This window comes from Hippichthys cyanospilos, chromosome 5, assembly GCF_059441005.1.
Source record: "Hippichthys cyanospilos isolate Australia breed blue-spotted pipefish chromosome 5, RoL_Hcya_1.0, whole genome shotgun sequence".
NCBI lineage: Eukaryota > Metazoa > Chordata > Actinopteri > Syngnathiformes > Syngnathidae > Hippichthys > Hippichthys cyanospilos.
In genome coordinates, this window is record NC_142373.1 from 21,668,236 (window position 1) to 21,680,538 (window position 12,303).

Here is a 12,303-nt window from a genome sequence, read left to right on the forward strand (position 1 = left end):
TTTCATAGAGGGCAAACCTCCCACAATGTCGTCATTTATCCAATCAAATAAGTTTTTGTGTATTTCAACCGAATGTAGTTGTATTCACAAGAACGCAATTTGCCTGTAAGCCACAATTATTTTTTTTTGTAGGAGTCAAAGGCGCATTAATTGTCCTCGAAATGAAAAGTTGTAGCCAGAAGGTGACTAACCTTGGCACCGTTGGAGCTACAAAATCCCTGTAAGAACGGCAATAAAAATACTGCTTGGCTGTCTCTCAGCCAAGTGGCGGCCTGGCACATTAAAGACTGTTCATTCTACGACACCACTTTGGACTTAGCAAACTATATGGAGGTCATTATGTGGTGACAATAGATGCTTTTCATTGGACCACGGCCTTTTTATTTTGTATTATCTTGTGTTCTCGCCCTTTCTTCCATTCTGGGTTATAGAAGGGCAGACATTTAGTTTGAATGGGTCTCAAGGGAAACATTTAAACTAACAGCACCCCAAAAATACCTTCTTTCTTTCATGTCTGAGCAGAAGAACTTTCTCTTCGGGTATCCAGAACACTGTAGAAAAAGACTCAATTGAGAATTGTTTACAATACAGAAACGTGAATGCAGGGCTTTTGTAGGGAATGGAGGGTGAACGAGAGTGAGGTACACTCTATGGTGTTGTGCTTACGCTTGATGCTGCCGCACAAAATCTGCAAACTGACGATCCTTGGCATAGAGCTCGATGATGCGTATCCTGTCTTGGATTTCCTGTTGGAAAGGAACATGACGTCATATGCCGATAATCCGGAGGACTCGGCGATACGGCACGGCGACTCACCTCTTTGGTCAGTTCGCTGTTCTCGTAGATGTGTCGGATCTCCTCGCTGCTGAAATCTGTGGAGGCTTCGGCGCTGGCGCTGCTGTAGACGGGAGCTTCGGGGTAACGCCGGTAGTAATGGCTGTAGCCGGTGGTAGCCTCACTCTCGTACATGGGGTTATACTTTGTTGCCCTCTCCAGTGACGGAATGCTCTCTGCATGCCTGCGGAGAATCGTGACGCAGGGAGTTAAATTGATACAGGCAACTTCTGAACTTGTTTTTTCATACGCAGTGCGGTCTCAATGGCAAACCTATGTGGCCCTAAGCTCAATTGTGACAGTACAGAACTTTGGCTGAAGTATGACAGTGTTGGTTCAGTTTCTTGGCCTTTGCATTACATACAGTATTGGAATGTTACACTTCCAAGCATACGTAGGTGTAGTGCTATACACATTTTATTTATGTATGTTATGAAATCTACTAAGGTTGAACATGAGTTGAAGTGAGTGGATATACCTACTAGTTTTATTTTCTCTTATTGTGAGTGGATATAAGTACTCATTTATCATCTTCTACCAAAATGTGCTTCTATTAACTGGTTAGCAATCGCAATGAGCATTAGCGAGGTATCAATTACCATTTAAGGTCAACAAACACAAACTAGTAATTAGTTCACACACAAGCCGCTCCGAGTATAAAGTGCTGCAAAACGTGTGCCGGCACGTCAAGTACTGTGTGTGTGTGTGTATATATATATATATATATATATATATATATATATATATATATATATATATATATATATATATATATATAGTGAACAGTAGATGTGAAAGCACCCTCAAACTAAAAGAAAGCAAGAAATGAGCAGAATGACCTGTAATACGTGTACCTTTTTTGTACAATTCCCCTTAATAATGCAGAGTAATTACTATAAGCCTAAACCACAATCCAGACTATGACAAGGACAAGTGCCTTAATACTGAAAATCAACGTCCTACGCGAGCGGTTAATAGGCTGAGATTAACAGATTTTCTCTGCAGGTGGCATCACCACAAAGACCACTTGTTGAAAGAAGACTAACAATGTGCCCTCGTTTTGTGTGACAGCAAAAACAAAAAAACAAACAAAAAAGGATAGTGAATATTGAAGTGAAGGATTGTGTCGTGGCTAATAGGGAAGTGTTAACTGCAATTCAAAGCGCAATTGGAAGTACGCTGTCTTTTCTTGGACCAAACAAAGTTGAAACGGTTTCATCATCTTAGTCTTGAATGGTTCACTTCCTGGGTCCCACCATGGTTATGACGGTCAACTACAAAAAGCACCAGTGAAGCTCTATAGGAACATTATTGAAAATGTTCCCTTACCGTATCGGATCCTCCGATTCGTCCTTATCGTACTGATCTCGTAAGGTCCTGGCGAGGAAGAAGATCACGCCGGACGCCACCAGGAGGAATCCGGCCACGGAGGCCACTGCGATGCCGACCACCAGAGGCTCCGAAACGTACTCCTCGCAGTGCTCGCCCCTATACCACCAGTTTTCTCCAACGCGACACCTAGGAAGAGCCGTGTTTGTCAATTTTCTTTGAATGTAAATGGTGCCTTGGAGCTCTACCAAGATTTTCACAAAAATATGCCTGATTCATTTCGGTCTGTTCCACTCCCTAATTTGACACAACTGTCAGCCTGCATTGAGCAATCTTTTCTAAACCATGGGCTTATATTATTTTAGGAGACCAATTTCATGGATTTGAGTGCATCTATTTTGAATTATCTGATTAGAAGTAGCACCATGTGGAGAACGCATAGACCGGTAGGTTAGCTTGCATTAGCCACTGATTGGTTAGCTGCCATATGTTTGCTACTTGTGATCAAAACGTAGTGTTACTGAGTGTGTTTCAACACACTGCCATGATTTGCTTACGTGTTAAAGTACAAGACAACACCTAGAGTGTTATAATTTGTTATTTGGTGCGAAACAAAGGCTTGTGTTTGGCTCAGAGCCTCCAACGTGTCTGTTCATAATTATTTGAGTAAAACCGCAGTGGGCACAACAACCACGTGTTCCAACTGCCCCCTTTGTCAGGTTAAACTCAAGCATAATAAAACAACAAGAAAGAACCTATCTAGGGCATTAAAAATATTCTTTTAAAAATTCAGGAGGATCCTGTAATATGTGTGATTTCATCAAATTATTTTTGTGCAGGTTAGTTAACACGGTAAGACTCCACACTTTGGTTCATCTCAGAGTACAAACCTCTGTAAGAGCTGCTGATTTGGGCAGCAGCAGAGTTGCATCAGAGAAACACCACGAAAAGTAACCTTTACTGCAGATTTTAAATCAAGGCAATACCGTATATGCTTCTTTCTGTGCTCAGATATATCTACTTAGCAGGGAGTTTGTGTTTGAGCATTTTACTTTATGATTTTTTTTTTTTTTTTTAATATCAATAAGGTTTAATAAAGTATTGTTCTTCTCTGTGTGTCCTCAGGAGTGCCCCCCGTCTACTGCCCTAAATCAGCTGGGATAGGCACCAGCAAACCTGTGACCCTTGTGAAAAGGGATGTATGGATATTTTTACAATTAATTGGCCGATTAATTGCTAATCAGTATTTCCTTGGCTAAAAATAATACAAATATTAGACCTAAAAAGAAAAAAAATCCATGCCATTCGGGTCCTAGTAAACATTTTTTTTCTTGAATTTACTTGTTTCTCATTTTTAAGCTCTTATGTTGAATTGTATACAAAGAGATACTTTTTAAGTCACCTATTTAAGATGCTTATTTTTCTTAAGTGAACGATGCGCCACTTTATGGCATGATAGTGTCTATTTATGAGACAGCCACAATTGGACTTTATGCAATGTGTTTGTTTGTTTTTTTTTAATAAGTGTTCTTACCAAGGATTGAAGCAAGTCCACACATGTACCAGTCATCATTGAGTGTGGAAAAAGTAACAGTGTTCTGACTGAGATCTGAAATAGGATACGTTGTATATAATTTTGGCGCTTTCTCAGTGTGAGTTGAGATCTTTGGACGGAGAGACGTTGGATTCTCGGGCAAATCAGCAGGAGGCGTCCTTTTTTCCTTCAGCACGTTCAGCAGTGCAAAAGACGAGACGTGCCTGCTGTGATTTAAGCCTCAAAATCCCGCAGACTCGCGGGCCTGACCCACGCACACACGGATCATTTCCGCCTAATCTCCACCCACCTGCAGATGGCTCCCTGGCCGGGGATGATGTCACACTTGCCGTCGTTGAGGCAAAAGTCGCTGCGTAGCTCGCAGATGCTCTGACAGGGCAGGCCGTCCACGCTAAAGTAGCCGGCGTTGCACACGCACTCGGCCTCGCCCGACCACTTGTTCACCTTGCACTTGGCGTACTCGTTACACGCCTGGAACTTGCATGGGTCGGCCTTGTCGCCTGCAAATCACAAAACCGCAGGAATGTTATTGTGCAGTAAGTGTCGGCGCAAATCACAAACACGTTTAGTAAACATGTGGTCGAAGCATTTAAATAGATATGGGGATAGCTTAGCTTTTTAGCACGCTCATGTTGGGGTCCGGGTCACACTTTGTGACAGATTTCATATACAACATTTGCACATGGCTCAATGTTCAGCATAGTTACAGAGCTTGCGGAACCCATGGAGGAATTCCGATCTTAACAAGCCATGGAGAACCACATTACTGCAGTAGCTTGGTGGTAAAGTAGCTGCAGAATCTTCACTACGCATATTTGTATTTCTATAGTAAATGGTCCCCTGTCTGTATCAGCAGCATTTTAACATTTCAGTTTTTGATCATAGTATTATAAATCATACTGTACTGTGATGAACTACCCTCAAAATCTGGAAACCCCCCCCCCCCCCAATCTATTTTCAGCACACTTCTGGTGAGGTATCCATCACAATATACGCATGTCCAAGTTTTGTTGGTTTACATTAGACCATAGTCTTGATCGCAGTGCATCAATATGAACTGTATCACTTGGTGAACATGTGCCTACAAAACCAAGCACAACAGTTTGGTTCTTTTTTGATATGATGCACCTTTTTCTGTCTTTCAGTTGTAAAGGCTACAGGACTATCCACTTTTCGCATGAGCTGACGCTAAGTTCACATTGATAGCTACAGAGATGGAAGATGCGAGTTGGCTAAATTTACAGCATTGCTGAATATGCAAAAAAAAAACTGCAAAGACAATTCTTAACAGTTGTCATCTGTTTCAGAGACAGCGTGATGTCTTTGTCAAAATAGTCATGTTGCTTCTATCAGCAAGAGAGCAATAAAAGAAAGCTGACATGTGTTCGAACTTTATTGCCACAGGAGAGGAACATATGGCCTGGAAAAAAAAAAGAGCTAAGTCATGTTTTCTGTGAGCTCAGAAGTGTGCGAAGGTGATTTAAAAAGATTTTGACAGTCCACATAAATATCATATCATCATTTTCAGGAATAGGATATTAGAAAAGGACTCATGGTCTCATATTACGTAGAGAGATGTTTTCCAGAGTGACTTCTCGGGCGTGACGATGGCCTTTGATGTTCAGTGGCAAGTTAGTCGACCCACTCACGTTGAGGTCATGCTTTGTGTCAATACCGTGGCCCCTGCCAAACTTTTCTCAGCCACACACCCCCAATACAGTTGGGGAACTAGCATTATGACGCCTGGGAACCAGATGAGCATAGTCACTATGAAGCACATTTCTGAAGCGGGGCAAACGTGACCGAACAGAAAGGTAAAAGAACCAACCAGCAAAGAGTTGACGTGACGTCAAAACGGCAACGCGTGGTCGCCAAGCAGTAAATAAAAGTGGCAAACTATCGTCTTGCCCATGCGCCAATTTGATTGTTATGAGGGGTGAAGACTTTGTTGGCATCGTTCGCAAAAAATATGTCAAAGAAGAGTTGAAAAAATAATATTAAATTCATTGCACGGTTTGTTTTGAACCATGCCAAACAGCGATCAAGGGGAGTGTTTCCAGACCCAATTTCTTTTTCTTGAAAAAGTGGGGTGGCTGACCAGTCGAAACATCATGGGGAAGTTGGAAGGTGGGGTTCAAACTAAAGATGTGATCACACCAGGAATTTTTTACACTTAAAATTTGAAATATATTCTCATATTTGTTGTAAAACACCAACCTGATTCAACGTCCAGAGAGTATTTATCGATGGCCAGGTTCATAGTCTGATAGGCCGTGTTGCAGAAGTCCTCCAGGATCAGATAGACGGTGCTGGTGACGCCCTGAGCCACCGGCTTTCCAAACTTCATCCGGCTGTTGACCACAATGCTCCCATTGCGGAAGTTTAGGATCTCTAAGTTCTCAAAGTTACTCAAGTTGGACTGGAGGTAGGGTACAAGCTGCAGGGTAAAATCAGACGTGTATTAGAGAAATACAGTATAGATTAGCAAAAGTGATTTGTCTAAAAAGTGTACCAGTTCCAGGAAGCGTTGCTCCAATGCTTTGTATTCCGGGGAACTCTTGTTGAAGAGGTCCTCCGAGAAAATCATGTTGGTCACCCTCAGGCTGAAGAAGACCATAAGAGCTCGACCTGGGTTGGCCGGCAAAGCGATGCTGGCCGGATCGGTGCCCTGCGAGACGCTGAACGGGAATCCTGTGCTGCCCTCTTCCGTGTGGTTGCTCAAGCCGTAATGGAATACGTCATAGGCGAGGTCTTCCGTGGGAGAATCGTTTTCGTCACTGTTGTGGTTCTAAGGAACAATGCTTGTTTTTTGTGAGTCCATAAGCATCAAGCTTCTTACCTCCTTGCGCCACAGTCAAGCTTACCTCCACCAGCTCCATGTCAGGTTGGCCCTCGAAAACTGGAATGACATCAGCTACACGCGTGAAAGGTGACTCCTTCTCGGCGGACATTGCGGTCGGTTGGGCGGGGCTCAAAGGAATGTTGACCGATGATTCAGGTTCGTCCTTGTTGACTATCAAGATGTCATCGCCTGTGATGTCATCACTTGCGATTTCGAATGCTTCTGGAGGTTCTTCAAGAGAGGCCGGAACTGAAGTTTTTCCTTCACTCTCACTTGCTTCTTCCATGCCAGCTTCTTCAACTAAAGTTTCCTCTGGATTTTTATAGTCTCCTTCTTCAGCTGCCTCACCCACTACACCAGGAACAAAGTCATCCTCTGCGGTTTCACTTGTGAGGAGGTCTTCAGTGTCCACTGCAATGTCCAAATGCTCATCTACCAGAACAACCGTGTCTCCAGTGTTTTCCCCCGCCGGAGTTGTATCTGGCAACAGCAGGTTGTCCAGGTCACCTGTGCCTGAGGCTTCTACCACCACCGGTGGTTCAGGCAATGTAACGCCATCCTGATCCTCGAAGGTGGGAGACTCCTGCTGGTCTTCTTCTGTGGATTTATCTTCAGCAGCAGAGTGTATGGTGTTTTCCAGAAGTAGATCTTCTTCGCGGATGCCTGAAAAAAAAAAAAAAAAAAAAACCTTCGGTGAAACATGGTGTAGAGGCTTCTTTTGTTTTTTGGAGGGGGTAACAGTGAGCGCGCACGGATAAATCTGGAGGGTCAGTGTGCTTCACGTTTGTAGTCTGATTCCGGTAGCAATGTAATCATCCACATTGAGGCTATTTAAACATAACTGTTAGAATAATTACATATAGGTTATTCTATATTTGTTATGCAGTTAGTATGTTTTTTAGGCAATCTTTTTTGGTAGATTAGGATGAATATTTTCTGTTACTATTGTTTGTGACGAAGAATTAACGTGTCTCATGCAGATGCAAGAAAGTGACAGGCCCGTGACCTGACCAAAGGGGGTTTCGTGACCCGACTGGTCGCACTTGATGTTCCTGAGGAAGAAGATACCAGCACGGACTGTAAACTACATTCCTCATCATAAATCGATTGTTTACATTGTTGCCAAATGTCTCCCCCAACCCTTCAGGGCAGCAATGGCTTTAGTACTTCTGGCCAACCCAAATGAATAAAAGAGCGACGGACAGAATTTGTAACCAGACTGGGAGGAGCTTTCAGAAGGTGAAGGGTCCTGTCCGCTCTCCTCGCAAAAAAAGGGCCCTTGTCTTCTCTCTGCTTTGTTGCTTATTAAATGTTATAGGTTGGCCGAACCTAAGAATAACCACACAAAATAAGTTCAGAAATTGACGCAGTCGCACAGATGTGCCCATTCGTAGCATCTAGTGCACCCACCCATGCTCCGTTTTTGTTGCATTCTAAATTTCTAAAGTGCAACATACGAAGTTTGAGTTCTGAGTGTAGCAGTGGACGCTTGGAACGTATATTCTTTGCTATTGCTAGAGACCACATGAATGTGGCTGCCCAGTGAAGAAGACGAGTCATGCATGGACATCGGCGGACATTTGTTGTCTTACAAGTCATGTTCGGACACATTCAAGGACACTCAGAGCAAAAAAGCACAGGTAAGATTTCCACAAGGCGAAAAGATGGTTTAACAGTCAAGACTCACTGCCAATTTCAGGTGCAGCTGTCGCAATCACAGCAGGGAAGGTTATCTCAACACTCTCCTCCAGGACAACAATGTCGCTTTCAGATGGCTCCACTGTGTCTTCTCCAGCGGTTTCAGGCAGTAATTGGTCTCTCTTGACATCATCCATGATGTCATCCGGGATGACATCCTCCACTGCTCCATTCTGCATTACAAACATGGCTGGTTGTTTTAAACTGAGGTCGTAGTGGGCGTGACATCTGTTTTGCATCACTAATACCTAAACGTGCATCAGGGTGCACACCATTATCGGGAAGCTCCAAGAAATTCGTGAGAAAAGTAAAATCAAATGAAAAGCAAATAATGTAGCATGGAAGTGACTGTAGGTGTGTGCTCCTGTAAATCAGCCCGGCGAGAACACAAAATGTCACGACAAAATGGATTCAACATGTTTGCTTAAGACTTAACTGGAATTAACTACCATGGCTTTCATAATGATTTATCTGGAAGCATATTCATACGCTCGTAATATGTTGGCAACAGTTTAATTGCTTGTATTAAGTAAAAGTTCCTGCTGACAAAATGTTGGTTCATACCCATGGGAGTCAAACATTTGGACAAGCTCTGCTTTTGTTATAAATTCAAACTAATGATGGCAAACAATGCCAAAACTGTTGAGATGGTGTGTCAAACATGCAAGAAACTAAATCGGAAATACTGAAAAGAAGAAATATATATATATATATATATATATATATATATATATATATATATATATATATATATATATATATATATATATATATATATATATATATATATATATATATTATTTTAAGGAAAAAGGTTATATTTTTCCCACGTAAAAAAAAGTCATTTCTGAGACAAAAAAAACTTACAATAACCCTTTTTCTTTCAAACAATCAAATTACTTTTTTTTTCTTTCAGAAAAAAGATGTTGCAGATTTATGACAACTGTTGAAGAGGTGAGCTTTATGAAACTGTTTTTCTTTTTTAAAGAAAAACCCACCTACTGCCTTAGATGGCAGGAGCAAGCCAGTGACCCATAAGCAGCCTTAGAAAATTGATGACGGATGAATGGATGGATAGATAATCATATTCACAAAATACGGATGTTTTTTTTCTAAAGTCAGTTTGAATCTTATGAGGTAAATGATCTTACAAAGATGTTTTAAATACAGAAAATGAGGGAAATTTGCAATTATATAAAAATATAATTTTATTTTACAATAAGCACAATATTTATTTTTTCATAGTGCTGAAGAAGAACCGCATCAAGAGCTTAAACAAAAGTTTGAGAAACCCTGCATTATTTGATTTTAACTCTTTCAGTGCCATGGACGAGAATTTTCATCTTTTAAAATAGTCATAAAAATAATCATTTAAGTCTCGTCAAATATGTTTCTTTTTATGGAGAGTAGCAGATACCCTTGACTAGTGCTTATCTAATATTAGGCCGATTGACCACTGCAGTGATAACTGTGACCATCGGATGACAGTGTTTTCATAGATACAACACATATATTACATACTTGTAATTCTAAGTGAGGAATGTAAATCAATCTTTCATATATTACCTCACCCAGTTAAATCCAACAATTTTTTGAGAAATTTTTAAAATGACATGGGTACTTGGGAGCATAGAAGTGTAAACACACAGTCTAAATAGGCAGCTAGCATACATACAGGCACCCAGGAATAACTGAGTGCTAGAGCATTAGTATGGAGCAGTTATTATTCATAAAGTGTCATCAATGCATTGCAATTGAAAGTATCATCATTTCAGGATCACTGAAGGTATCCAGCATGGCAATGTTTGCGCTGCATTCCAGTCATGGTTTAATAAACTGAAATGTACTGTGTAATGTACACAATCTTGCATAACACATTTAATGTTAAGTAAAAAATGATCTTTAGAATTAAGTATTAAGAAATGTTTGTGTCATTTAATTTTTTTTTTTTAGATATAATTTGAATGAATAAGTCGCTTGCACAACATTGAGCAAAGCATTCTGGAATGCATTTTTGCGCGCTCTCTCACTGTGATTGGTTCATAGCCAGTAAATCCAAGTTAGACGGTAAGATTTTTTTAAAGGCAATATCTAGTAAATGATGCTCATCAAAACCTTGCTCTTTACAGAAAGTGTATGTGACTGAAGATGCGTATCACATGTAAACTTTGTTGTATTAACATAAAACAAAACCATTTCTGAAACACTATCTTCAGAGAGATAATTGTGCCTCAATCACACCAGTGTTTGTATGCTTCCTAGAGTATGTGAGTGGAAATTGCAGTTTAGTGCCAAGGAAACCCTAGACGTTGTGGTGAATGATTACAATAATCTCTTGTTTTTTGTGGTCAGTGGGGACCTAAAACCCCTGCGAAAAGTGATAAACAGCAAAGTAGAGTCATAATAATCTGTTATCTACTCCTGCCTGGGAGTTGATTCTATCTCCACCCCCATTGATCTATGGTTGCCTGTTTGAGTTGAGTTGGAGTGCCTGTTTCCCTCATGAAACTCTAGCACACAGTTAAGCAGATGCTAAGGGAGAGCAGGAGAGCGGCTCTTACCGAGATTTTTTTGGTAATGAATTGGAATTTCAAGTGTAACCTCTGCTTGGTATCATGTTCTTTTAGCTACAGGCTTCACTATAACTCGACTTCCGGGCGCCGCTAACCAAATGCCAACCTCAGTTTTCCGTGATCCCGACGACAGCCAAAGGCTGGAAACGGGAAGGGATAACAGTACAGAGACTGTATAACGTTTAATCACATAAGATTTAAGTAAATATGTGTACTGCAGTTGTTAAACATCCGAGGAGTGCCCATGGCATGTGCATTTACAGTTAACTTGAGGTCAGGTGGGAAAGAGCAAGGATTCGTTGTAGTTTATTGTGTCTTATAGGTTTAGCTTTTGGCAAGCTGTAGAGAGCACGGTTTGACAGTGATTATTCAGGGTAATTTATACTTTTCAGAAGGGTGAAGGAGATTTTTTTTGGGTGGGGGTCTGGGATGATGATGACAGGAGTGAGCGACGGACCGACAATTGGTGATTACAATTTTTAGCATGATGACAAATGGACCAGCAAAAAAAAAAAAAAAGTACAGGTAATGAGAATGAGAATGACTGAAAATGACTGATTCCATATAGTGTAATGTATCGGTTCATTTATAACAATTATATATTTTCCCTCACACTCCAAATTTCTGAGTATTTTTTTTTCGATCAGATAAAAAAAACAGATAAGATACAGTGAGTTTTTGGCAAGGGGTTGAGTTTTGTGGGGGCACAGACGGTGAAACTTGAACCTGAACTGGTGATACTGAATGACTAAATATGGAAAAACCTTGAATCATTTAGGTTTATGATTTTTGCTAGTAGGCCAGTTTTATACAAGCGTTCCTTTATAGCGTGCCAGTTTTTGTTGACAAGATTTCATTTGTAGTGTATCTCTGCTGCCATCAGGGCTCCTTTTAGCTTCCCACAAAGTGAATCTGTTTTTGTGCCCGCGCCAAAGTTCATGGAACACGATGCCGCCGTCAATAGTGCAATGAAATGATATTTTCCAAAGAATGTATGAAAAAGCACTGCAATCAGCTGAATCAAGGATTTGCTTTCAGCTTTTATTTACTTCCCGACATTTTTTTTTAAATCATGGAATTAAGGGTCTAAGTGAAGTCAACCACCAGACGTTATTTAGAGCAGCCCTGAAGGGCTCCACCGCACAAGTAAAGTCAGACGTTAGATGGTATCGCTTGACACGAGAATAGCAGCAGATTATTACAACAATAAACAAAGTAATCCGCTTCAGCCCTCGCCTTGGTGCGCTCATCCCTGTTACCTGCTGAGCTGCTGCTACAGGTTCATGGCCCACATGTCCAGTCTAAAGCTGGACTCACAATACACATACATATTGCTTTTTGATATTTAAACTTATTTTTAAAATAAAGTGGTGATATTTCTCATAACTGTAATTCTCTAATCATCAACTTTGCCCATTGACACAAATAGGAATTCTATTAACCCCCGCTGCCATTTTTGATTAGGAAAATAG

At 40.9% G+C, this 12,303-nt stretch overlaps 1 protein-coding gene across 1 annotated transcript in view; it reads right to left on the minus strand.

Annotated features, from left to right (window-relative positions):
* Positions 1–12,303, minus strand: part of impg2a (interphotoreceptor matrix proteoglycan 2a) — a 28,005-nt gene that overhangs the window by 3,320 nt on the left and 12,382 nt on the right. Inside the window, exons 13-21 of the mRNA XM_088416082.1 lie at positions 8,248–8,431; positions 6,583–7,223; positions 6,231–6,506; positions 5,936–6,155; positions 4,008–4,218; positions 2,164–2,352; positions 817–1,018; positions 667–746; positions 499–551 (exon numbers count right to left, since the gene is read on the minus strand). Of these exons, the coding sequence (XP_088272208.1) occupies positions 509–551; positions 667–746; positions 817–1,018; positions 2,164–2,352; positions 4,008–4,218; positions 5,936–6,155; positions 6,231–6,506; positions 6,583–7,223; positions 8,248–8,431 (2,046 nt within the window). The 3' untranslated portion in view covers positions 499–508. The remainder of the gene's footprint in view (positions 1–498; positions 552–666; positions 747–816; positions 1,019–2,163; positions 2,353–4,007; positions 4,219–5,935; positions 6,156–6,230; positions 6,507–6,582; positions 7,224–8,247; positions 8,432–12,303) is intronic.